The 27792-nt window shown below is 39.1% G+C and overlaps 1 protein-coding gene across 1 annotated transcript in view; it reads right to left on the reverse strand.

Moving 5' to 3' along the window:
- Positions 1–17190: 17190 nt before the first annotated feature.
- PTPN12 (protein tyrosine phosphatase non-receptor type 12) overlaps positions 17191–27792 on the reverse strand; it is an 82779-nt gene continuing 72177 nt past the window's right edge. Inside the window, exons 13-18 of the mRNA XM_059816216.1 lie at positions 26165–27129; positions 22530–22607; positions 21065–21153; positions 20069–20099; positions 18988–19104; positions 17191–18377 (exon numbers count right to left, since the gene is read on the reverse strand). Of these exons, the coding sequence (XP_059672199.1) occupies positions 18316–18377; positions 18988–19104; positions 20069–20099; positions 21065–21153; positions 22530–22607; positions 26165–27129 (1342 nt within the window). The 3' untranslated portion in view covers positions 17191–18315. The remainder of the gene's footprint in view (positions 18378–18987; positions 19105–20068; positions 20100–21064; positions 21154–22529; positions 22608–26164; positions 27130–27792) is intronic.

Raw genomic sequence — 27792 nt, forward strand, 5'->3', positions numbered from 1 at the left:
GCACAGACAGACACTTGTGAGCAAGACACAGACAAAATGAGAAACACCAAAAATGCTTCAGAATAAAAAATGTCTTTGGAAAAAAAGGGGTAAATACAAGCAATATACCCTGCATAAAATACAGGTTAGAATCACAAATTTTTCTGATGTTAACTGGAAATGGAATATATATGCTTATAATGAAATTATGCAATCTCAAGAAACACCATCAAAAACATTGTCCCCCAAACCTAAACTATTATAGAGAAATGTAGTAGTGTCTCGTGTTGTAACTCTAGTCCCCCGCACTGACTGCACAGAGATTTACGAACTCAGAGAGCCTTTATGGGGATTGGTCCTTGGTGGAGTGACTGCAGCACACGTACAGAATCCATGAACACCGAGTCGAGAGAAGCTTAGCTGTTTTAGCAGAAGACTTTAAACTGATATCAATGTAATTATCTCTGTAATTTTATATGTACTTGGGGAAATGTGTGAAGATTCTCTAGACCATGAAAACCCGAAATAGGCAAAACCGTAACAGTAAGAATGCCAGGCGTTATCCACTATCCCTCCACTATCCAACATGCATTGAGGATAAGCTTACCAGAGTATTGGCCTGCGTATTACAAATGTGTTGTCATTTTAGTTAGAGTAATTACGAAATGCTGATATAATTGGTTATTTATCAAAACATTTGTTTAAATACCTGTCTTGTTTCAGTAACTAAGGAAGCTAAAAAAGTTAATGTATATGCTCACCTAAACTTTGTCAAATTTCAGACATTCCCTATAAAATAAAAAGCTGTATTTAAGTGCTCTACACAGATTGAGTTACATTGTTCCGGCTTTATGCTCTTAGCTGCCTACCAGAGTGATGCTCCGGAACCTTACTCAGGTCTCCAAATAGAAACACAATTTTCAGAAATGTTATTTAATCTCTTTATAGTTTCAACAGTTTGCTTTCCATGCGCTTCCTTCCTTGGTTTGGCATCTGTTCAGTTTCTAATTCAAGCATGGAAATAATTGTGCCAAGAGTAAATTGAAAACATTTGATAACACTTAGACATCTTTATGCTGGTTTTTGTCTGCAAAATTAACTAAATGTAATTTTTACTGCTATTCATTTTTTCTTACAATTCATCAAAAGTAAATTGATTCCCCTTTGGAAACAGAGGTGAAAACTAGCCTTCTTACCTGCACAGAATGTACTTACAAAGGCAGTTTCATCATGTAAAAGTGTGATTTATTTTAGAAAAGCCTCCTTTTCTATGGTCAAAGTTTTCAGAACAACCAGTGGCATATCCAAATTCTTCTGTAATTACCACCCAAACAACTGAACTAAATGAGACAGTCAGGACTACATTGGTTCGTAACCAGGAGAGCGGAAAGCATGACAAGCCTTGCTGCAATGGGGTAAGAACTTCCACCCCCCGTTGTCCTTTGCAAGGGACAGTATACCCGCACCTAAGCAATGTGAACGTGCGCCCAGCACCTTCGGTGAAACAGGTGGCAAAGCTGGGTTTATGCTAAAAAGCCCTTTTTCACAGAAGCAGCTGATGTCTCTTCTGACTGCTCAGGGGGCAGTGGGTTAGACTTTTGAAATGGGGGCAGAGCAGACAACTGGGGACAGCATTGTTTTTTATTACGCTGTACATCTGCCAACACTTTGTAGAATCCATAAAAACCACAAAAGGGAGTTTACACTTCAGAGAGGACCTACAATAATTGTTTCTTGTTTAAAGTTTTTTTCAAATAGCTACATTTTCATTCCAACTGTTGTAATAATTTTTTCCTATATGCAGAAGCACTACCCAGTAGGTCCAGCACCAGATGTGTGCTAAAATACGCTAATAGACGCGTTGGGTATTTTGTCTTCTAAAGTCTGTAGCACACACTTGCTCGTGTAGATCTTTGAAAGTGACAAAGTAGGGTAAGAGTGTAAAAGCATAGTGTAAAAGCAAAAAAAACCCCACTTATAATGTCAGATCTATACAGCGATTTCTGGACATTCCTGAGCTAAATTCTAGAATATCCATTGCTCTCCACTATGGATTTTAGAAAAGTTAAAGTCACTTGAACAAAGTACTCTTTCAGGGGATGACAACAGATGATTAATTTTCAGGTTATGTGGACAACTCAGAGTGAACCAGCTGAACAAACAGGAAAGGACAGCTGCCATCTAGGACAGGTAGCGCTGAGGGAGGTGATTGCAATAAGGCCAGTTTCACAATTGTCATCTGAAGGCCACAGAGCGAGCTACCAGAGTATCATTAATATCCTGAGAGATCTATCTTCGCCCAAGTTAAATCCAAGATTCCTTCAACCCGTGCATTCCAGGGGAGGAATCCCTTGGTGATTATCTGTAATCTCTACTCTGTGATGCTATGGCTTTGGAAACAAAAACTAAAACTCCAGTGGAAGTACTGTCAAAGTGCCCTCTAAATACAGGCTGAGAAAAAAAGTGGCAGCTATCGATACTGTTGAGGTAACATTTAGAGCTGTGCATAATGGCATAATGTTTGTTGGAGGACCAAATAAGACAGTTTCAAATCTGTGGGATCAGAAGCAATAAAACCCATTGATGTTAACAGGGCTAATGCAGCAAGGACAAAGAAACTAGTGGCAAACTCCCTGTACTGTCTTCTAGAGCTGGAACATGGTGTCCATGCACAGGTAGGTATGCAACACCTACAAGCCCAGCATTTCCATCACTTTTCAGTTTCAGACAGTCTCTAACCTCCTTCCTCCATCCCCAACACAAACAGAAATGCAATAGGAGCCTGAGGTGGACCAAGGGAAGGTGTTGATTTGGAGCCAGATGTTCTCCAGCTCAGAAGACTCCTCCAGGGCTGGAGTGTGTGAGGATATTTTCCCAAGAGAAAAAATATTAACTAATACAAGAATTGTGTCTAAACAGACATCACAACCAACACTCTGCTTTTTAACATCGTTTCAGAAAAAAAGAAGTGTATTAGATGCAGATTTGCTGCTTATGAAAGCTTTGAAACAGCCTACACCTCCAAAGCGACAATCGACACCAGGGAATGCTGCCTTGTAGAAGGGAAAAACTTAAAAAAAATATTTCAAATTAGTTTCTAATGGCAATACAAAGGAAAAAATCCATTATGGTCTAGGGACCCCAGCATAAGAAAGACATGGACCTGCTCAAGCGGGTCCAGATGAGGGCCACGAAGGTGATCAGGGGGCTGGCACACCACCTGTATGAGGACAGGCTGAGACAGTTGGGGTTGTTCAGCCTGGAGAGGAGAAGGCTCCGGGGAGACCTTATAGCAGCCTTCCAGTACTTCAGGGGGGTCTACAGGAAAGATGGGGAGGGACTCTTTATCAGGGAGTGTAGGGATAGCACAAGGGGTAATGGAAAGAGGGTAGATTTAGATTAGATATAAGGAAGAAATTCTTCACCATGAGGGTGGTGAGGCACTGGAACAGGTTGCCCAGAGAAGCTGTGGATGCCCCAACCCTGGAAGTGTTCAAGGTCAGGTTGGATGGGGCTTTGAGCAACCTGGTCTAGTGGAAGGTGTCCCTGCCCATGGCAGTGGGGTTGGAACTCAATAATTTTTAAGGTCCCTTCCAACGCAAACCATTCTATGATTCTATGAAAGGAAAGTCAGAGACTATCCCAAACTAAACTCTATAATAATACTTACTCCTTAACAAGCAATTCCCGTGAGTTATGCATACCCCTTGTTGTTGCCAGAGTTCAAGTCAATGGCAAAAGAGAAGGAGTGATTCACAGACCGTGGACTTCCTTCTCAACCACAGGGACACAGAGGACCTGTGCATGGTCACTGGGAGTCACTCTGCCTTTATGAGGGGTGTACAGGTAGGGAACTAGGACACACGGCTGGCCAGACAAATTCATGTGCATCTAGAAGGGAATAAAGGCAACCCCCTGAAACAACTGGTTTAAACACGGCCTTCTTCCCTCTACTTCTAGCACTTTTTGCAATGTAAGTGGTGAGGTATTTCTCAATAGATCAGTGTAGTTTCATTTAAAAACTGAAATCCAAATGGATTTTGTTCCCCTGTCCCAAGACGCTTATAATCTAACCTGTTTCAGAGACAGTTCTTTGGACTACATTTAGTTCTAGGAGATTCAGGTCTTGTGCCTTAGAGACTGGCACTTATTTGTAGAGTAGCAGTTTGTAAGTGTGTGTGTGTATATATATATATATTAAAAAAATAAACAGCTGCTTATAAGCAGCAGCTAATCTTTCAATGCTCACCTCAGCTTCTCACTCATATAAACAACACCTATATGGAAAAATCCACAATAAAGAGCTTTCTGTCTATTCACAAATTTTATTCCACATTAGAGGCAGCAGCTCTTCAGCTCAGTGGCCTTGGTGCTTCTAAGAAATAGTTAACTCAAGACAAACTGCTGCAAGTAAAAACACATTTGCCATAATGTCCTTGGATTTTCTCAGATGTATCAACGTAACTGGAAGATAATTGTACCCGGAGTTTCTAAACCATGGAATTAGGAAAGCATCTCATAGAGACTGCAGGCTAAGTTTAAGCAGAAGATACTGTACTTACTTCTCATTAGAAAATATTTACATTAAATAAAGTCACCCAAAAAATGTTTAAATATATGTACTGGAAGGCAGTTAAGGGCTTTGGGATCCACTTGTGATGGAATGAATAATGTTAATGTAAATCTAACGCATCACTATCAGCCTTGGATCACTGCCTTGAACATGGGAGATAACCTGGCTCCTCCCAGCCTGTTTATGTAAAATCACAGTTGTACCATGCGTTGTTACTTGTACAGTCTTGCCCTGGCTTAGAGGCAGGAATGCTAAGCATACGTGATGGATAGCCCCAAATTCCAGTAAACGTGCACAAAGGATTTGTCATCTCACTACAGACCCTGGCCCAGAGGCTGCTCCAAGGGAGCTCCCTCGTGCTGGTCGCTTGTGACACTTAAGGAGAATGGGGAGGGAAAAGGAGAAGCAAATGCGAAAATCCTTCACACGTAAAATGGATCTTAATTGCTGAAAGAAGAGACATTGAAAATTGCTTGCTTGATACATCTACATAAATACCATTGAGATAAAAATTGACTCCAGCCAGCCTTCTGAATGGTGTAACTGAAGTGTGCGAGTTTACAAGTCATCACATACCCCAGTATCCTCTCTCTGGATCTTACCGTTATGTATATTTTGGTCTCTAGCAAAGCGAGGATTTGTTTCATTGTTTTAAATATAAATGACGTAGTCTCTAAGAGCACCTATACGTTTTACGAGTTACGAGGAAGTCCCTAGAGCACGTCACATGCTCCAGAAGTGGCGAGGAGAGGAGCCCTGAATTGCCAAAACAAAGCATTCAGTTTAGTGACAAATGCCAGTCCCTTCTACAATATTTCCCAGGTGATCTTGGGGCTGTGGACAGGCCGGAGAGAAGAGCTGCCTCTCTAGGAGCCAAGCTCCTCCCGGAGGCAGGCTGAGCTGGGTCTTGTAGACTAATCGGGCAGATCTAGAAAAGGAACCTTTTTGGCTCATGTAGCCATTCCGACTTTGTTACCCAGAGAAGGCTGGCAGGTGCCTGAGGTCCAGAAGAAGCCTGACTTCTTTCATTTTTTTTAATTATAAGAATAAAAACCCCCTGTCTTATGAATCAAAAAGTCTGAGATCACCTAAACTGAAAAGGTGAAAGGCAGAAGTGACGGAAAAGGAAATTCAGGACAACCTTGACCACCACACAGTATCCAAACTGTAAAGAACTAATTTATCTATAGAAATATTTTTGTAGGGTCTGAAAATTTATTTCCAAGAAGGGTGGATTTAAAAAAAAAAAAAAAAATCCACTTGAGTGTTCTTTCCAGCATCACTAAACTTGTATTGATTTGCTGTCTGAGGACATAGAAGGGGAAAGAGCTGCTCAGCAACACTTTTCGGAACTGTTAGTTGTCCCACTAGTCATAAAGTATAATAAAGGTTGATTTACATTATCAAAATAATTACTTGCATTGCTCCTGTCTTATCAGTGGATTACATACAATAGACATTTAGATAAATATGTATTCATTACATGGCAATGGTATCATAAAATGCCACTGTTCAGGTGTCACTTTGAGGTCTCGAAATATACACATGACAACAGATTGCTTCCTAAGCTTGTCATTCTTCATTTCTCCATCTCTTCCACCCACCCCAGGACATTTCAAGGATCGGTTTATCCTTATTAGGTCCTACCACCAATTTTTCTCCCACCCTGAGAGTAATCTTTCCTAGGGCCTGATCAGGCAAAACCAAAAAGGCTGGTACACAATGGCACACTTGGTAGAAACTCAAACCCCACTAATCTGTTTAAAGAAGTCTCTTCCGTGTGCTGCATTCCTGTTACCCAACCACACCTCTTCTGCCCTTCTGAGGATCTTACAAAACTGGGAACCTGCTTAACAAGTTCAGTTCAGCCTTTTATTACCCACAGGCAAAGACAGTTTCCTCTTTGTACTCGCTGCATTTCAGCTCTTCCCACCTCTCTCCTCCTGAAATACATGCTCCTCATTTTTCCTGTATCTGCCACACTCACTTCTTACCACACACCAAGCAGAGACCATGATATTTTATGAACATGTTTTGGATCAGGTTCTCTATCCAGGCAACTTGCTTCACTTTTGAAGTGCTCACAAATTACTTCCCACAGATCTCGTGACCCAAGTTATGAGTCATTTTTTAATTAACTTTAATAAAAACCAACATGCAAGTGCTTTTTCAAAAAAACCCTGATGGTAGGGACTGTTCACACCAATGGGAAATGTAACTCTGGATTCCTTATTGAAGTTCAGGCTGATGACTATTTTAGTTTTTAATTGTGTCTAATGAAATACAAATCAGAAGCTACGTTACTATTCTTTAACAAAAATGCCAGCCTTTCACTGGTGGCTTCAACAGTGTTCAGGTATCACAGTAACATGAGGAATTAGACTGGACCAGACGCAACCTTCCTTCACTTACAGCAAAATAATTGTGTTCAGTGCAGGCAAGATAGAAGTTGAACAAGAGTGAAATCCTAAAAAGAGAAGTGTACTGGGCAGTGCTGATGAAACGTGTAAGTAATATTACAAAGTCATATTCATCATACAGCATGATGAAACTATTTTGGAGATGCAGCAAGTAAAAGGAGAGCAGCTACTGCCAAGACACCATGTTCCCTTGCGGGATTTATGTCTTCTTCCTACCAACTTCTCCAGGCTCACCTGAATAATGAATACATCACTTAAAAGTAAAATCAGCAAGAGAGAGAGCTAATAAAAATTTAAACAAGTGTAGCAAAAGATTTAAAAATACTCAGTCATGAACCTGATTTTTTTTTTTTTTTTTTTTTAATCCTTTTGACATTAGGCCAGAGATGGAGCAGGTGGAATATGTACTGGGATGGAACCCCACACCAGCCATTTTCTAGTGAAGAGCGAGCAGAGTCAGTAAGTAGAAAAACTCAGCTCTTTTATGCTCCATGTTTCAACAATGAGATGCATCCTCTTTGAACCAAGTCCAGCTCTTCATTTGACTTGACTGTCAAGCTCTCCATGGGATTTTGGCCTTACTTACCCAAAAGATAAATTTTGTTACATGCCTGTGATCTTTTAGACTAAGGACTGTAACTGTGGATCAAAGTGGGAACTGTAGATGCGAAAGACAACTTCCACTTCACTAGCTGAAATCCGTGGAGCTCAGTCACGCTGCCAAAGGCAGAGCTAACCACTCTCTTACGAGAGCCCCAGAACTGCAAACATTTACACGCATGCTTAACTCTGCAGATGAATAGCCTCATTGAGCTCACTATGGCTGTTTACATGCATAAGTTAGTCACATAACTGTTAGCAGGATTTAAGCCAAAATGCAAAACTAATTTCTTGCCTTGGCTTCACCACAGTAAGTTCTTCATACAGACACGTTATATTTTCAGAGGCAAGAGTCAAGTGGTTAAAGAAATCAACTGTTACAGCAACAACGATTTAATAGATCCAAACAGAAGGTGTTTTCAACTAAGTCTCTTCAAGGGAAGACAGTTTACCCCAGAAGTTCAGACTGTGAGATTTGAGCGCACAGGAAAACAAGGTTTTATTCACTCACTGTTTCAAGACCGCAAATACTAAGCTTTTGCCACGTACAGTCTTAGAGGTGATGAAGTTCAGCATTTGGTACAGACCTTGAGAGTGACTGGGGATACCATGGTATTGCAGCAGAGAAAACAGTATTTTCTGGGTCTAGTTGATGGCCCAACACTCAACAAACCCAGGTTTTGATTAAGTGCACTCATTGAAATGGTCAGAAGAAGTCACATCAGAGAAAGCCTGGCGATTACTGGATGGTACTAAGATTGTTACTAACCGCTTTACAGACTTTCTAACTTAACAGGCTTAAAATATGCTGAGGGTTCCAGGAGGCCAGTCGGTGGGTTGTACTGGCTTGCCCCAGCTACACTGTGTCCTAGTTTAACACGTTCTTTGCATTTAGCCCTGCTTTTTAGCCCACACAGCATAACCTTCCATCAAAGCTGTTTCAACTCCTCAAGCAACATTTGAAGAACATTTTGAGATTGTATGAAAGGCCCTTCTTTGGTGAAGGTCTACAGTAATTGCAACTTGTTTATCCTGCTGAGATGTTACTTCTCCCTCAAGCATTGAGAAAACTCTCAAAGGGGTAGTTGCATGCAGTTGTATATGCTTACATATTTGCTCGGTTACATGAAACCTGCATTTTCTGAAGTCCTTAACTTCTTGTTCCTCTTCAAACACCCCTTTTCAAGGTGATTTTAATTTCTAGTCTTTCTCTAGTCCAACCCTCTCTTGCTTGGTTTTCTCTTTCTGTCTGCAATGTGCTGGGATGATGCTGCAGGCAAGAGCTTTATAGTTAGGAGCTCCCCAATGCTGCGGGCAAATCGCAGTTGAGTAGGAAAGCAGCTAGGACTGCACAGTGCCTAAAGCTGTACTGACCTGGCTGGTCACACCTATGGCAGCAGCAGCAACAATAAAACCCCTAGCAGAGTTTGAACATGGCCTCTTTAGCACTGCTTTTCATGCTTGGAGGTAAAAAGATACTCAGAAAGCAAGAAAAGGCTCCAAATCAAAAAACAGAGCATACCCTGGAACCTGCAGCTCAGTGAGGCTACTTTTGCAGTTCAGCACAAAGGACACGGCAGAAGCAGTGTATTAAAATGCAGCTGCAGTTGCATCAGGAGCACTAGTGATTTCATGGTACGTATAGACATGTACTGATTTCACATTCAATGTCAAGTGCAGCTTTTAAGACTTGCAGACTGAATTACAACTCTGCTAACAAAGTGGAACCCTGACGATGCCTAACACATGACTTCGAGAAAAGCTATGCCCTTATTTCCAGCCTGTACCTGCAGAGAACCCTACAATGTAGGGAATTTACTTCTATACAGCTTACTAGAAAGTTTCAGCTTATGCTTTATCAATTTAGATAATTTTGAAGTGGTTTGCACTTATGTTGCTACAAAAAGCCCTCAGATAGTAAATCTTGTCTTTGAGTCTGCATATATCAATGTCATGTCATGTTTATCCACTCTGATTCACATTACCCTTCATTTCAGTTCGAGCCAACTAGGTTAATGTTGTTCTCCAGTTCTATATGTGTCAAGAGAGCTAATGGCTGCAAAAAATATGTATACAAAAGGGCACATTGTTTGCATGTTGTTGACACCAAAGATGATGATAAACCTTTAAGAAAGAGCGAGCAGAGCTTCCATGCACATATCTTACTGGTAACATCCCAGACAAGGCTCAGAGGTTAAAATCAGTTGTGTTTTGCAGTTCAGCTGGGAGTGGGGGTGAAGAGGCTTTGAGCTAGAGGACTTCTCTTCATCTAGGTTTGACAGATTTTCATTGCAGGTCTGTACATAGGCCACGTAGTTTGTCCTCAACAAAAGGGAAGCAAACTGTTTCAGTAAGTGTCTTAAACCTTCACATGCACAGCTTTAAGGGAAAATGTGGAAGTGAGCATCACATGGAAACAATAATGACAGGTGAGAGGTCCCCTTGTAGAAGCTGAAATAACTCTGATTCGGCTCCTCAAATTCTCCTTGACTTCTGCCCTCCCTGAACTGTAGAGAACCTTTAACTGCACCATTTTCTCCCACTGATTTATCTCTTTCTCATCTCACCTCTCTACCATCAAATGCATGCATTTTTTGTCTTTTCTCCTCAAGTTTTTCTGCTTGCCCACAGTTCCATCCTAACCTTGATCTCCATCTTGCTGTTGTCTTTTGCTCTTCACCTTAAAGCTCTTCTCTATTCTTTTCCCTCACAGTGCACTCTAGTGTCTGTGTGGGTGTGTGCATGCAGGTGAATGTAATGCTTGAGCTTTTTGGCTCCCAAAACATTTAGTATTTGTTTTCATTTTCACCTCCATGCTCACTTCCTGCATTCATCTCCTGAAATTTCTTTTCGGACTATATCCAGCCTGGCTTCTCTCTCAAACCAGTTTCCAATGGCTTTACGATTTCAGGCACAGCAAATGCAGGATCCTTTTCATCCTCATACTGTCCTGAAAATTCTTCTTCCCATGGCTCATGCTTTTTCTCACTTCTTTCCTATCTTTTTAACCCTTTCAGTGTACTTCAGGAGACTCCTCCCCCAAGCCTTCTAGCAGCATGGGCACTCTTGAGTAGTTCCTAACAAACCCTAATATCACACAGGTGTGCTTTTCTAATCCAGATTTGTCTACTGCTGCACAAAGGTGTTACACAATTTCTTTTCTCTCTTCTTATGGACACCGAGCCATCAGCTGAAGCTCCATTTAGCTTAATCAGACCTTTTCTCCTCTGTTTTCTGTCTTCTAATCACTTTTCTCACCATTGTGCTTGCTGCCACCACCCCAGCTATCACTGATGCCTATTCCCTTCCACCTGGACTTCTCTCCAGGTGCTCTGATTTAGGCTAGTCAGATCTTGCAGGTCTTTCCTGCTGAACATGTAAGATCTTATCTTTCCAGAGTTCTTGTCCACCTCACATCTCATTTCACCTTCACAAATAAAATGTCTTGCTTATTATACTCATGAGAGAACAGCTGCCCTCCAGACTTTTGCTAAGTGCATCATTTATCTTCATCTTAACTCTTGCTCTGCTGTTTTCCATCACACTTAACACAACTACTTGTTTTTGGCCTCAGTGTTCTCCACACCCTTACTTTTGCCCTTCATGCTGTTCTAAGAGACCAACTTTTGCATGACTGACTTGTCATGCCAGCCTTCATGGACCTCTCCAAGTTTTAATGCCAACCTTATAATTTCATCCATGCTGCTCCTCAAGCTTGCAAGCTTCCTTCAATCCTTCCAAAGCCGTTCCACTGTTTGTATTCCTCTTCTAAGAATTTTCCTTGACATGCAATCTTGTTTAGATTGCACGTGGCATTTTTATTTCCTATCACACAGTGCTATTACAGGTTCCTTGCATTCCTGTCCGTGACTCGTGGGGGTGGGGGGGAAACCCATGTCCTTTTTGCTTTGTACAGCCCCAAGCACAATGGGTCCTGGTTAGAAGTCTGATAGAGGCTTCAGTGCAGTCCCACAACCCAAGGTGTAATCAACACCATCTGCAAGCACCTTGTACGCTTTCTAGGTCCTATATGAGAAGGGCAAGTATAAAGAATAGGTATGTAACTGAGGGACAAATATTTTTAGAGAGAAGATATACCAAGGAATGATTAGCACAAAAGCTGCTTCAGCCTGAGGAAATTAATAACTGACTTGTGCAGGGGTTTAGGGATATTTAAAGCCAGCCTGGCCACCAACGCAGCAGTCAAAAAGCTCTTTTCCTTGAAGCGGTGGGCCCAGAAGCCTGCCACTGGCCAAAGAAAGATGCCTTCCCTGGGAAGAAGAGTCACGCTCTCAGTTCAGAAGTGCCAGGTTTGGACTGAAGGTGTATTCCTCACCCATATGCCAAATAATTGTCTTGTCATCACTAAAGTAAATTTACTTAAATACAGTTCTCTCCCCTACTGCAAGGCTGCTGGTTTCTAAACATCCAACACTCCTCCACTGTACTCCCATGTGCACACTTGACCTTCCTGCCCACAGCTGCATTACTGATTTACTAGTAAGGGCAGAGAAACTGCCCTTTAGTACAGCTAAGTAAGAAAAACTGTTTTTCCAGACATACTTGATGTCATATGGGAGATGAGAAACAGCAGACTATCACCTAACCAAAGTTAAATCAGTCCACATTTACATCCCAGCCAAGAGAGAAGCGTGTTCAACCCAAAACCAGTTGCTTTGGGAAAGTATATAGCTTTCCATCAGCTGCCTTCCTACCATGGATTCATATGCAACTTTTTGGCCCATAAGCACCTGCAAGGCTAAAGAAATTCAGTTTTAGGTTAAACTGGATACCCTGGAAAAACATGAAGATAAGAAAAAAAGAAGTCACTGCATGATCATTTCAGGTATTTACACTTTGTACTTAAACTTTGTTTAAGAATAGGCTATCTCTGCTCTCTTCAGTTTAGAGTTGCATGAGTGAGAAATAACGGTTGGGAGAAAAAAATAAAATAAATGCTGTTAGGATACAGAGTGTCAATTTTCTATTTAACTTGTTCTATAGTATTTCTCTGTTGACTTGATGTTACGTTATGCACAAAATATACTATATTCTCATCATGACCTAAATGTCAAACCCAGTGATCTAGCCTATGAGACCAGTGGAAGGAAGGGATCCTTTGCTTATGGCAAAGTCAGCAAAGTAAGATTTGAGCAGAAGAAAGCATTTGCACTTTTGAATTTGGTCCATTCTCACCCATCATATCAGGTATTACATCTGCCTAAATAAGAGTTACTAACCTGGCCACCAAGAAGCAATACCAAGAACATTTAGTCATAAGCAACCAGGTGGCTAAAAGGAAGAGAACACACAAATGCAGATGCAATATTTGGTCAAAATAAAATCTGGCACAGCAAAATACCAAACAACTAAAATTAAGACAACTATTTGAAAAGAGGTACTGCTGTCATGGTAGTTGGAAAACAAGTGAATTAGAAGAAAATGCCAAGTCAAGAGAGAAGGTGGGAGGAAGAGAGCCAGGAGCGTCCATGGAAGAACCAGCACCAGGGCAGGGGCAGCTCCTGGGGGAGTCGTGTGCGCAGACAGATAGCAGGGGCACAAACCGAATCTCTCTCTGTCCACATTACTGACCCCTTGGACAAGATGACATTGCTTCATAAGCTCCTGTTAACAGGGTAAGTAAATCAGGTTAGTATTCCATCAGGCACTGTACACTTAAGAGGTATGATTGTTACCAATTCAGTCTATTGATCTGCAAATATTCCTGTTACGAGAGAGGAGGAAGAAAATACTTTCAGTTAAATACATCAACATAAATACATAGTTACTCAACTAGTCAGACAAATTAAGTCTGACTGCAACAAAATCCAGTTATAGCTGTGCATTTATTATTGCCTAAAAGACACTGGTTTGCCTCTGGATGATATTCACCATGGAAATATTCTGTGTTAAAACTCGAGTTCATCGATTTCAAGTAACTTGCTGTATTACAAAGACAGTTTGTATTAAAAACTACTTACTGTGACTTGTTCAAAATTTTTTTTTTTTTTAAGGTTAAAACTGATCTTTGTACTTGTGTTCCCTCCTGAACACACCTCACAGGCAGCGGTCCTGGCTTTCTGTCCTTCCCACTCAGACATGTCATCCAACTACTCGGACTAGATCTCAGAGACACTCTTCTTCCTTTTCCACCCTTACTACTGCTCCCGCTGCCTTTGTGACACACATAAGCCCTTTCACTCCAGTGCCCTGAAAACCAGCAAGTCAGTTACTAAACTCAAATTACATTTTCAAAGTTCTTTATTCTTTTATTCCCCTCCTGTAAGTACAAATCAGCACAGACAAAAATAACAAAAAAGCCTTTATGTCCGGGTCATTATACCTTAGGATATCCTTGCCAGTGTTTGCAAGCTTTTCTTAACCCAGCTGAAATGCCAAATCAGACTGGGAAAAACACAGTCTTGTTTCCAGCGTGCCCTGTGGGTCCAAGGCTTATCACCTGCTTAATGCTGACAATCCATTCCCTCCTCCTTCCAGCCAGGAAGTCTAAGGCTTAGCTCTCATTTCTTCTGTGATCTAGCAGCAGAAAAAAATATTTTCAGACTGCAAATAATAAAAATGAAAAAGCAACTTTTAGGTTGTTTTTTTCCTGGATGCCACTCATGATCTTCACTTTTTACCAGGTTATTCCCTTGCTTCAACAATCGTAGTTGTTCTGACCGATTGTTATCGGAACATCTTAACCATCTTACATTAAGCAGATGTGTTATTCAGGAGTTGATTAAATTATGAATGGCTACAGCTGGATTGTGGGTGGTCTGCCTGGCACTGGGCCAAAGAATCCCAAAAGTGTCCAGGCTACACAGAGCTTCCCTAATCTCAACTCTGCCTTACAACCATCCTCTCAACCATCCTCCTTACCACCCCTCCTTACAACCATCTTATCAATCCTCAGGTATATCGAAGAGCAGATGCTCTAAGATACAGTCATTGCCCAGCTCCTCCTTTGGAACCCAAAGCCTCTGCTCGACATTGATGAAAGTGGCTTTACTTGCTGTACAACTCTCCTTCCACATCCACCAGGTAACACAGGAGGAGCCACTTGTCACCAACAGTACAGTATTATCAAGTATGTGAAAAGCACAACGAAATAGATGAGATACATTATTGTGTTAACTGACCTTGAAATAAACCAGCAGTGGTAACATTATTCCATTAAAAACATGGAATACCATATATTAAAGCATAAGTCACCGCTTCATACCAAGTGCTATGTGGCACAGTGGGAGTTACAACTTGAAACACACAGTTTAATCCTCAAATACAAGAATTCAAGTGTTCAATTGTCAGAAGACTCTGTTTAAAGACAGTATGATCTACAGCTAAAACCAGCTACTCCAACACCATGGGGTTATCGTGCTGCCCAGTCACTGTGTCACACTTGATCTGCATTCATTCTTTTAGAAATTTGTCTCCAATGAAACCCAATCCAAGATTTCAATACACAAAACCCCAGAGGTAATTCTTTGAGATTTTTCATTGTTCTGCACAGTTCCTAAGTTAGAAACTTCTTTAAGGAAAATTACATATAAATGCAGAATGCTTTCCTAACAGATAAATATGCAATAAAAATGCTAAAGTAATGCTCTGATCACTAAAAAGTAGAAAGCTACCCGCCAAATCAATACAAACCCTAAAATAGGCTGCATAATAGAGATGAGCAATGATACTAGTAGAGGTCAGCTTTCTTCTGAGACGCGAGTATTTAGATTTCTAAAATGTGGAGAACTCATTCTTCTCTTGATGGGATGATTTACTGCATGATTTGTTAAATATTAATACATGTAGACAGTTTAATAAATTACATGTTAGAAAATTACTGAAGGAACAAACAAGCCAATGCAGCAGTTATTAATAAGAACAGCTGGGTTGAGTAGTGTTACTGGTTCTTTGCTATAGCAATCAAGGCAATTGTATGCCTGATAAAAGCTGCACTTCAGAGACTGAAGTTGAAGACTGCTTTCAGAAAATACAACATGGAAGACTGGAGCTAAACGGAAGGAAAAACTATTCCATGATTGATTTCAATATATATAAAAAATTACTTGGTCTAGTTCTGTATCTAGTGATAATTTGCAAACTAGTCTAATATTCTAAACCCCTTTAGATTAAATTTCAAATAAACCACAGCAAAGAAGGGTCTTAGTTTTTGAAGAAGCTGTTAGACTGGATAACATTTCAAAGTTATGATGTGAAACCATCCAGCATACAGCACCCAACCCTGCACTTATCTTTGTACCACCCACAAGTATGGATACAGAAAGTAATGTCATTGGACAGGTTTTGCCTTGCACTGTCAGTTTACCCGAAATAAATAGGTAAAAATATAAAACTCAGATGAATGTAAGCAGGCAACAGTGAGCTGTAAAACAGGTCTGCCAAAGGATACAGAAACCCATACAGGACAACTGCAGTTTCGTATTGCTAAAGCAAACAAACACTGAGAACTTTCTGTGATGAACTCAAGTCTTGAATACTTTCCAAATCCATCCAAATCTAAGGGGAAAAAAAAAATGAACCTGGATGCACTTTAATTAAACATTACCAGATGGCCTGTATATAGTACACAGATTTTTGTCAGCCTTTGCTCTAAGTGAAATTCAAATGTGGAAAGGCGGAAAAACCTACAATCTGCACAGTCCTATATTTTCTTGGTAGAAAAATATGGAACTGATCCTTAAAAAGTACGCCCAAAACATACCAGGAAATTTTCTTATTTAACATTGTTTCAAAAATTTACAATGATTTGGACTGTCCAGCAGTAATGACAGCCCGTCATGGATTACAAAACCGCAGGAGGTCCAGTAAGAGTGAAAGTCTAAGCTAATCATCTTCAATGGAGGGGAAGGGGAACAAAGTTAGGCCAATTTTATTCTGCCAACTGCAAGACATTCCAGCTGTCTGAGCTGTTTACAAAGCAGGAATCTAGTTTGATATAGGTTATCCCAAATGGCATATAACATTGAATTATTTATTTTTCAATGAATAATTGCAAAACTGTATCCATGAGAAGTTAAGATAAGTATTTATAGCATGTACAGTTCTTTGAAAGAGCTCCCCAGCTAGGCAGTCTGTCATGTGTACCAAATGCACAGTGATTAATCCACAGTCAAAGACAGCAATTGCAAGTTATGTACCTTTTGGAAGTTATAATAGGGCTGCTATCTGGGCATTAGCTCTCTTTAAGCAGAGAGGGCCTAAAGGTACAAGTAGTAAATTAGACCTAATGTTTCCAAGGCTAAAATTCAGATTAATAGATAGTTTCATTACCTAAAAGAAACGTTTTTCCTCTAAATATTCTTCTTCACTTCTCTAGCATCATTGCTAGCTTTTAAAGGAGTTACTAAAAATAAGGTCCTGAGCGTCACTATTTTGTTCACGTACAAGATCTATTAGCTAAGCCAGGCTGCCATCCTTCACTCTATTTTAGTTTTCTTCTGAAGACAGTTTTTTCCCTAAGAGTAAATACACCAATAGAGAGATTTTGACTTTCTTTAATTTAAAGATTGTATTACAGAAAAGTTTAAGTAAGGAATCCTTATAAGGATTAACTCTTGACATAATATATTGCCAAGATACAGTGTAGCTGCAAGGGCTCTGTGTGAACCTTCATATAAGTTGCTTTCTCACATACACAGTCGCTGAACAGAAATGGTATTTACCATTTGTAAGAGAAGACAGTGGTATTTAAACAGTCCTTTTACCAGTGTGTTCTGGTTTTCCCAAATAGAAACGTGCCATATTAAAACTGTAAAACCCTATTATACAGAAGGTTGATAGAGATGAATTTTCTAAAGATTGCAACTGATGAAACATTAAAATGAAAACTAAGGAGTGTTGTTTACGTAGAATGGTTTCTCTTTTACTGGCAGGTCAAATATACTAGAAACGTACAAATATTTTTGATACTCTAATTCCAGATGAACTCAAAACACTGAAGTAACATACACAGGCTAAGAGAATTCAATACTGTTCCAAGGCACTTACTGAATCTCTGTGACTAGATGAAAACCAGAACAAATTAGGTCTGACAATTAAACAGTATATAATATAAAAATAACCTTTTGCTTACAATTTACAAAATGTATTACAATCTTTATCTCTGCTAACCTGCAATTCTGGCTGTGTGTGTCCAGCAATTTTTGTAAAAAAACCCCAGAAACTATTTTCTAAAACTTCAGGGCAAATAATTTACAAATAAGGTACACAAAAATTTAGATCATGCAGAGATTTCTTACATCTTCTGTTAATATTTTATGATTGCAACTTTATCAAATTATATACTTACTTGCCCTGTACATATACAAAATAATGCATACATGGTAATCAAACATTAGCAAAAAGTAGTCCATAAACACAATCTGTCAAAAGTACTACTATATTAACATGTCTACAAGCAGCGTGTAACAGGGTTAAAAGACATTAAGGCAATAATACTTGAAGTTACAAAATAAATCATATGTAATACTTTCTCCTAAGTGTAATAAGGCAGGTAGATGGCCCCAGCAAAAAGTTAAGTTGTAATACTGGAATCCACTGTTGTGAACAATGTTTCAGGTTTTGCGTGGGATGTACTGTAAGAGTGTACCATTTGGTAGTTAGATCTACACTGCTCTGTGTTAGTTGCCCCCCAAAAAAAGTGGAATACTATTTTTCTAGTTCTCAGTGGCACTTGAGTTTTCCAGTATAATTTATTGATAGTTATGTCCATTGGTTCTGGGATCATGTCCATTCTGAAGGTGGCTCTCTTGGTCCTCTTGGCTTTCCACAGCGGTTACCAAAACCTAAGGAGAGAAATGTATTTAACACTTCTGTCCCCTCAGACAATGCAGTCTCACAAATGTTGGCAGCAGTCAGAAGGATCACTGTAAGACATGCTCCAGCTCCTACAGAAGAGATTTCTTCTCAGGGCTAGAATATGACTTTGCAGTGTAAGGTGTTTTAAAGGCACTATGGCCATAGGAAATACAAACATGAAGAATTTGTATATAATTACAGTTCATTGTTTAAACCAGAATTGGAAAGTACTCATCAGTAAATACAGTATTTACAGCCTTTGTTATCATTTATTGATTTTTTTCCTTCTCCATGTACCAAAGCAGTTTTCTCAGGTATTATTTCTGAAAGTTTTCTGTGCTCTACAGAAATTATATCCCATTTGACTAATTTTATATTTCATACACTCTAAAAAACAAAAGTGAAGAATGACTGAATCGTTCATTCTGGGAAAAACTCTTTCAGCGATGCTGAAGAGACAAGGCAGGCTTAACTTGTCTGGGTTCTGCATCTCAGCGAGTTGGAGGAGATACTAGTAGCAGCTATCCAAACTAGTCCTGTTAACAAATCTTCTATTTAAATTATCTAGTGATTATGTTTCAAATGAATTGTAATTACCAATATCTGTTACTTCTGCAGGAAATTCTGAAATTTGACCTCTTGTGTCAGTGGAACCAGAAAGAGAAATCTGAGGTAAAAAGTCAGTTGGTGTTTTGTTGCTTCTTTCTGGACGATCTGGAAAACACACACACCTCCCTTACTGTAACATTCATTTAGTCAGCACTGTGTGAGCATTATTTTTAAGTACAGCTCAGTCCAAATCACAACTTGCATCAAGTGTTCTTTACAAAAATAAAGATTTAAAAGCCAATTTCTCATTCCTTAAAAAACATACTTCAAAATTGTTCATAAAGGAGATGTTCAATGACAGTGACACATTCCTGTTCACCAAATATGGATTATTATTTTTTTAAAAGTTTATGTGGATATTTAAAATCCCGTGTAGCACCAACTTATAGCAAGAACTCACAGTACCATTTAATACGTGAATATAAATGCATCTGTTCATGTTCTTTCTAACGTAAAGGGGCTTAAGAAGACATAAGTAACTATGTGTTGTATTACTTGTATGATCACCCTATTAGCAAATCCGTACTATTTCTGAAAACTGATTTATTTTAAAAAATCTACCAGGTATTTAACATGCAGCTCCAAATGGACTGTACAAGCCCATTGAAGCATACCCAGAAGATCCACGGCAGACATAAGCTTACAGCTGAAGCAAGCTGCTGCAAAGTTAAACTTCAGCTGAGCTACACTTCTTACTGAAGCCTTTTTATTCAACAAATTTTGTTCAGTAGGAAAAATGTATTCTTTCCATTTCCTACGTTTTTCCACAAAAAATATTTTAGACATTTGCCAATGAAATTAAAGCACTGTGGGTTGGAAGTAGCTTTCAAAGTAATCATATGTATACATTTATTTCAAGGTTAGATCAGGAAATATTTGTGAAATTCCAGGAAAAGAAGTTTCTCCCTGGTAGTTTCAAATCTTCTAATAAAAATACTCCCAAAACACTTTATCAGTTCAAATGGTTAGGTTACTTGAACTTCCCACTTTTATGGGGTTACTGGACAGATTAACAAGTGGAAAAAATATTCTTTTTCGTATTAAAAAAAAAATATTTTCCATCACTTACCAGGTAGTACAGGTGAAGTTGTTTGCAAACCCTGTTAATAAGAAATATTTAAAATAATTGTATAAAATGCTTCCAAAATACTAAAAGAACACCAGAAACTTAAGATTATGAAAACATCTTCAAAAAAAAAATACATCTGTGGAAATGTCTACTTGCTCCTACATTTCTGACTTGCTATAACACTGACAAAAAAATGCTACAGCAGTTAAAGAATTTACTATCAGAACCTTACTCAACATTTAAAAAAAATTTAAAATTGTCACATTACAAATGATTTGCAAAATTCAGTAGTTTAGTTCTGATACTAAAGCCACAGTCCCTGAAAATTCACATCTATCTTTTTTGACAAATTTTTACGTAGTGTGTAAATGTGGCTGTAAAATATATTGGGGGTGCATGAAAAAAGGCATGAATGTAAAGAGGATTTATATGCTTTTGAAGTTTCGCCAGCTGTTTACGCTGGAAGACTTTGAGCAACTGGTTGCCTGATGTGAAAAGTGAAATCTGATGGTCAGAAAAGGGTTTGTTTAAAATAAATATGGATATAAGGAAAAACTTTATCAGGCAGTGAAACAGGTTGCCCACAGAGGATATGGAGTCTCCATCTCTGGAGGTTTTCAAAACCCAGCTGGATAAAGCCCTGAGCAGCCTAGTCTGAGTCCCTGCTTCACGCAGCATGTTAGACTAGAGACTGCAATTCTCCTCCAGCTTCAATTGGCCTATGATCGATTAAGGACAGACAGCAAGCTCCATAAAAGCAGCATATTTACACTCTTAAAGCCATAAGGTATATAAGCCATTTAAGGTATATTAAGGATGACTTTTAAAAGTATTGCTGAACTTAAAAAAACAGATAGTTTTCCTGGAAAGGAAACATGCTCTTTACACATCAGTTTAACAGCTGTAACTTTTCACAAGTATGTATTTTGCTTTTTGTTGTAGCTCCCAACCAAACTAGAAATGACTGATTAGTACAGACTTGTCTCCTACACTTACTGTAGAGACTGGTTGTTCAGGGAGATGCTGATCACGAAAAATGCTCCACTCAGACTGTGCAATCGTAACTGGCTTCGTCAAGGGTGGGCCTAGGAAAAATTATATCAAACTCAACATACTTGAGTTCTCACCATGATGCAGTATTGGAACACAGCATTAGAAATGTGCTATAAAACAACTTTTTTTTTTAAATTAAATGCTTGTAAAAACATGAATCTCTCTTGACATGAAGAGCTTTCAAAATAAGGGAAGACTCCACAACATAACTCAAAACACAAGACTGCAGTGTTTGCATTGCGGACATTCATTTCCTTCATTTGGGGGTCCTTAACCAATAGGAGAATTAGCTTCTTTTTCAATAATGCTTTTAAAATTTTGTTGTACCAGCTGTGCAATAATAGTAGATCTGAAAAAGACATACTAAGTAAAGAAAACACACAAGTCAGGACAGCCATACCTGTCCTTTACTGACATAATGAAAAAACCCAATCAATATTGAAGTGGTTTTAGTGATTCCAGTCCTAAAGAGTGGGTTTTTTAAATTTTCTTTTTTTTTTAAAGAAAAAAAGCTTTGTTTCTTGTGTTCTCACAGAAAAGAAGCAAGTCCATAATATCCAAAGAAAGGATCACTTTGACTCTGAACTACCTATGCTTATGATGCTCAGGGGACATATTTACAAAACTTCAGTGTTTTTATGCTGACAATATCTATATTAACTACTTCGGCCAAAAATTTTTGAAAGTATCACAAAGTGACACTAAACAAAAACCTCAGTAAATAACTACACCGCACTAGGTTTTTTGGAAGATACCAAATCAACCTAAATTATAATTTCATTTCAATTAATCTTTTTTTTATTTTATTTTGCCATTACTGGCCAGATGAATGAAGTATGAAGATATAAGCACATCATTTGTAAGTGTCAGTTTTCTCTTTCAGTTACCCTTCTGATACAGGCAGAGAGTAAACTATGTTAAACTTAAATAAACTGGGCTTGATCACCAGATGCAGTGCAGTATGAAGCATCACCATCTTTCCTTTGCTCAGGAAAGGAGAATCAGATAAGCACTATTCATGTGTTTTCCCGTTCCCTACCTGGGAGCAGTAGGAAACTACCTAAAATAACTGGGGAATCCCCTAACTGTATTGCACTTCCCCACTGTATCTCATTTCCATACCCTTCAGATTGAAAACCAGCTCTACTAAAATCAAAATTGAAGTCTCCAATATACTTAAATATCATGTAACAGCATGCTTAGTCAGAAAATGAGAAAAAATTTGACTGTGTTTGAGGGCTTGTGAAATTTAAGCCAAAAAATAAGTCATTACACATGCTATATTTCATTCCATTTTACAATTTGCTCCAACAGTTTAAGATTAACCAAAAAGCAGGGGTGTTCAAATACAATACTGAAATGGATTTCACATTTTATCCCCAATTATCACAAAACATTAAAAACTCACTCTGTTCACTTGCTAATACAAATGATTCTGGTGTTCTTTCTGGGAGCGGGGGAGAGGAATCTTCACTAGGATCAGCATCTAAATCAAACATGACATTTAGATAAGTTAAAAAACACACTTAAATCTTCCTCCTAGGTTTTTAGAAGTTGATCTTTTGATATGTGACATCATCCTAAACTTGGTGTGAAATTTAAAGCAGAAGGAAAATTTGCTCTAAATGTTATAAAGCATTTTATTTTACAGTGCTAACGCCTTGGGAGCAACTCCATGCTAACAATGCTATCTTCACATTAAGGGGTTAAGAACCAGTTTGTATGTGACAGAAGAAAAGCAGAATACATTTTCAGTCTAAATCATTTGGAGACAAAAAATGTCAGCAACTCCAATGAATACTTTTTCTTCATTCTTTCAGCAACAGAATATAAGCAGAAATAAGTCTGCACTAGAAGGGTATCATTTGCTTCTTAACAAGTAACTTGCCAATAACTGTAACCATAGTAGTTATCGTAATTTAATTGCAGTTCATTACATGTCTATTTGCAGCCACTGCAAGTAAGAGTTAAGCTCATTATAACACATTGGCTTCTTGAACTCTTCTGCAGATGCCAGTAACTGTACACATTTGGTGCCTACTAACTGAATCACTAATGAAGCTCCTAAACCATGGTAAGAAGCTTGTTGAAAATACGTATGAGCTCTTCAGCTGTGCTGACGACAGTAACTTACTGCTGATGAGCAGCATTTCTTATTTTTTCTTAAGCGGCTCTAACCATACTTACTTCCAAAGTCAATACAGCACAGCTAGATTGCATGGTGCAAGGATGTTAAGCAACTCCTGGAAATGTTCAAGGAAACACTGAAGGTCAGATTGGACAGGGCCCTAAGCAACCTGATCTAGTTGAAGATGTCCCTGCTCATTGCAGGGGGGCTGGACTAGATGACCTTTAAAGGTCCCTTCCAACCCAATCTGTTCTATGATTCTATGAATGTTGCTTTTCAGGACTGCATCATGCGACAGTAAGTTCTAGGCAAGCTCCACATTAACCACTTCTCTAAAGCCCTAGGTCTCAGTTTTGCTTCCCAAGTCCATCTCAGGGCCCACCCAGGCTGGCTCCCACACCACCAATATAAACTAGTCACACAGTCTAGCGCAAGGTTTACTAGCCAAAAGGGTAAACAGGAGCCAGAGGAGATGGCTACCATCATTGCCAGTGACAACCTGTCCCCAGTCTGTTCCCTCTCGCCTCTCAGGAGTGTACTAACACAAGCTGCTCTGACAGCAAAAGCCCCACTCCTGCCTGCTAAGGAATATGGAGTAGAAATTAAAGGTTTAAAACAATTCAAAGCAGCTGCTGCCGTGAGAAGTCTCATGTGACAACTGTATTCTACACAAGATTCATAAAAAGTTGAAGACATGTTTCAACTAATGAAGCCATGAAGCTTGCTCTGCCAACATGTCAGCAGCAGGGACAAGAACTCCATCACATTTTACAGGCCACTGTGTTCAAAGTGACTTTTCTGAGACCTGCTCCATCTCAAGTTTACTATACAGCATAAAAACCCTTCATTTATTGAAATAGTCTCTAAAAATCAGCAAATAAAGTCACTGTGGAGTGTGCACTAACTGGAAGTGAGTTTTTTGGGTTTTGTTTTAATTTTGGGGTTTTGTTGTTGTTGTTGTGGGGTGGTTGTTGTTTTGGGTTTTTTTAACTTCAGGGTGCAACTGCTTTTCACTTCATTTGAATTAAAAAGAGAATTTAATTATGTGGTAAGATCATGCACACCAACAGTTATGGTTAAGCAGCTAGGGTGCTGGTAAGCTCACAGGCAAGCTTCACTGATGACTGTACATCCCCAGCTTCAGACAGAAGAGTCCTGGACAAGTATGAAAATGAAAAAGCCACATAGTTTAGGGATCACTGGTGCAACGCCATCGAACCCTATATTCTTGAGTCCGAGATGAATTACAAGACCTGCAACCTGGCTATAAAATGGGAAGTATTCACTATCGTACAAAAGGGAACAGATACACCCTTGATAACAAGAGATAAACTATGAAAAAGTTAATGTAAACATTTTAAGCCATTCCTGTGTAATCAGCAACATACCAGCAGCGCTAAGGCTGTACTGGTATTTCAGGATGTTTCTCATATGCAGTTAGATGAAACAAATTCTTGAGTGACATTTCTCCCATTCTTTATCATATATTTTTGACAAATCACTTATTTGATTTGCATGTTCTTACAACATCCACATAAACAGATGTGTAGAGGTAATGATTTTCAAACAGTGATAAACAATGATTGCCCAGGCAAAGAAGGAACAAAGCCTGGCTAAAAGCAGCATTGGAAAGATACCAGCATGCAAATCTACCAAAAACAAATCCAAAGAGGACTGCTTGGTATAAACGTTGAAGTTTCAACTATGACATAAAGGGCTTTGTCTTTGCTGTGCAGAGCATTTTTAAAGTGTTGCAGGGTTAAACACATACACATATGTGCACGTATTGTTTTGTGCGTATACATATCATCACAAAATCTATAGAAACAGATTGTTTTTAAAGCTGCAAAATAATTTACATTTCTGAATATATGACTTTTGGTGAAAACTTAGTTCACAAAGCAAGTTTCAATACAGCTGGCTCTGCATCTCGCATCATACACTGAGTTACATTTCACCTCAGAAAGTCACACAGTCTGCACAGACACCTGAAGCGAGGCCATCACTGTAAGGAGCTCCTAGCACCAGAGTCTGATCTAAATACAGAAGCTCGTGTTCTCCTTTCAGCTCCAGAGCCCTACTATGCGCTTTGTTGGACTTTGCACACAGGCAGCTGCCAAGGCCTAATTTGTTCTTCCCAGCTATGTCCTCCATCTGATCTAAGTGTGCCAGCCTGACTGAAATCTGAGTCTGCACATTTTATGACCCTTTTGCCTTTGACAAATGATGTTGTAACTTTTTGCAGAAGCAGTCTTGCAAACTTTCCTCTCTCAAAAAATTCTAAAAAGCAGTAAAAGATTAAAAGCAACTGAATAATTTCCAAAGCACTACTGAAACAGAACTTGGATTTTTAGATGAACAGCAGTATTACTTTGTCTCCCCCTGGCCATGTACAGCAAAAGAGGAAAACAGGACTAAATATTTACAATGCTATTAAAATGCAAGAACCAAATCATGAGCAACTTCAAAAATTGATACAGTGAGAGAGGTTACATCTACATTTTTAGGACCAGCATATCAACCAGTAAGCATAAATTTGATGTGTGTTTGGACAAGCCTGTTCAAAACACTTCGACTACTCAAAACTGCCATTATTATAGACACTTCCAAGAAATCGGACATGGAGAAAAAAGTGCCAACCAATAACATAGAAACCCGCAATTAAGCATGCATTCACACCTCACAATAAAGCTTTTGAAGCAGCTTATCGGGGTCTGTAGTACCACCAGTGTAACAGACATAGCCCACATGCAAAACAAAAACTAGGAAGAAAAGAGTTGAACCCCTTCTGAAGCTGCCATACTACACAGTTTAAATTTACATTTGGAAATTGCATTGTAAAGAAATTTATGTTGTCCAACTCTAAAGATGCAACCAGGTTAAAGAGTAGCACTCTGAACCACAACGAAACCTACCTTTGCCATCTTCAGAACGCGTTACACCTGTTAAGTCTTGCCTAGCAATAGACATTGGCAATACTTTTCTGGCAGAAATGTTTTCAGTATTAGTGGCAGCAGAAACTGTGGCACTTGCGGTTGAAACATTAGATGCGCTTTTGCTTATGGCTCCATCAAAGTTCATCTCATCTGTGTCAGAATCATCTGAATGAAGAGGATTAGTAAAACAGAGGGGTGCTCGAACAGAAATAGTAGTATGATCAACATTATCACTGGAAGGATGTTCAACTGCAGTGTTTGATACCAGAGAGAGAGTTTTAACACCATGACATAAAATGTCTGAAGACATGTCTTCAGACACTGATGTACGCAGTGCATTTTCAGGCCCATGCAGTGACCACGTGGCATGTCCCTTTTCTGTCAGAGGCAGACGATCTGGTCTTGGTGGAGTATCAGAAACCTGCTGACTCTGCAGACTTTCTGGTGAAGGTATTAAGGCTGTGCTAGACTGTGGTATACTGCATTCCATACATGAGTTTTGAGAAGCATCTACAAATGAATCCCCTGAAATCTGTTCCTGTGGCTTAAAGCTCTTATCAATTACACAGGACGACACAGGCTTAATTTTAATTGCATGTCCCCTGTTCAACAGGGAGTTCCCATCAAAGCTTCGTGGTCCCTCCTGAAGAGGTACCTTCTTGATTTCAAAACTTAAGTTACGCTCCAGCCTTTTCTCTGCACGTTCACTGGGCTCAATCTTCCCTGAATGTTCTGTTGACTTATTATAATTCTCGTTGAGGTCTGTTGAATGCTCTGATGAAACCATGTGCAAAACTGGCTTTGGATGGTATCTATCATTGTCCTGCCACACAGTAGTGACTGTTGGATAAGCTGATGGGGGAGATGGTGTTAAGATTGGTGGTACTGGCTGAGGCTCTGGAGGCTGCAGGATTTCTTCTTTAGCGTCTCCTTCTACAAGGCAACTGCAAAAAAAACCAAAACGCAATTGTAAGTTTACTGTATTTGGACAGCAGTAGTAATGCTTTCATACCAATAGTGAACTCCAAGCAGCGCTTCTACTGCATACAGACAATGGTTATAAAATATGACTAATGGGGTAGGCAAGAACTAAGTCAACACACTCAAAATGTCTTTCAGAATATCACAAAGACATGCATTCAGGCCACAACTAATCCTCATTGATAGTTCAAAGATTGCTCACATCCTTTCCCAGAAGCATTTTTTCAAAGACTCTGTAAGAAAGGCCCTCTTGTGGCAGGATTTCAGTACTACTTTGCTTTCTTCTTTTTTCAAAAGCGGCTCAGAGGAACTTGACATATGGTATTCAATTTTCAATAAAGCCAAGAAAGAGTTACTTGAAAAAACCTTACAGCCTGCTTAATAACAAACACCTTCCTTAATTTTTATTTTTCTGCACATAACCAGGAGGATTTTATTTTTATATTTGTGTATGTAATAGTTGTAAGGCTAATGATGAGACCAAATTTAGCCGATATGAGGTGCACATTATACAAAAACCATTCACAGTAGAACGTATGATCCAAATTACAGTGCATATTAGCAAGACCACAGCACTTATTATTCCAGTTCATCTTAAGCTACTTAAAAAGAGAAGTTCTTCAAGC

Source organism: Gavia stellata, chromosome 4 (assembly GCF_030936135.1).
Source record: "Gavia stellata isolate bGavSte3 chromosome 4, bGavSte3.hap2, whole genome shotgun sequence".
NCBI classification, from domain to species: domain Eukaryota; kingdom Metazoa; phylum Chordata; class Aves; order Gaviiformes; family Gaviidae; genus Gavia; species Gavia stellata.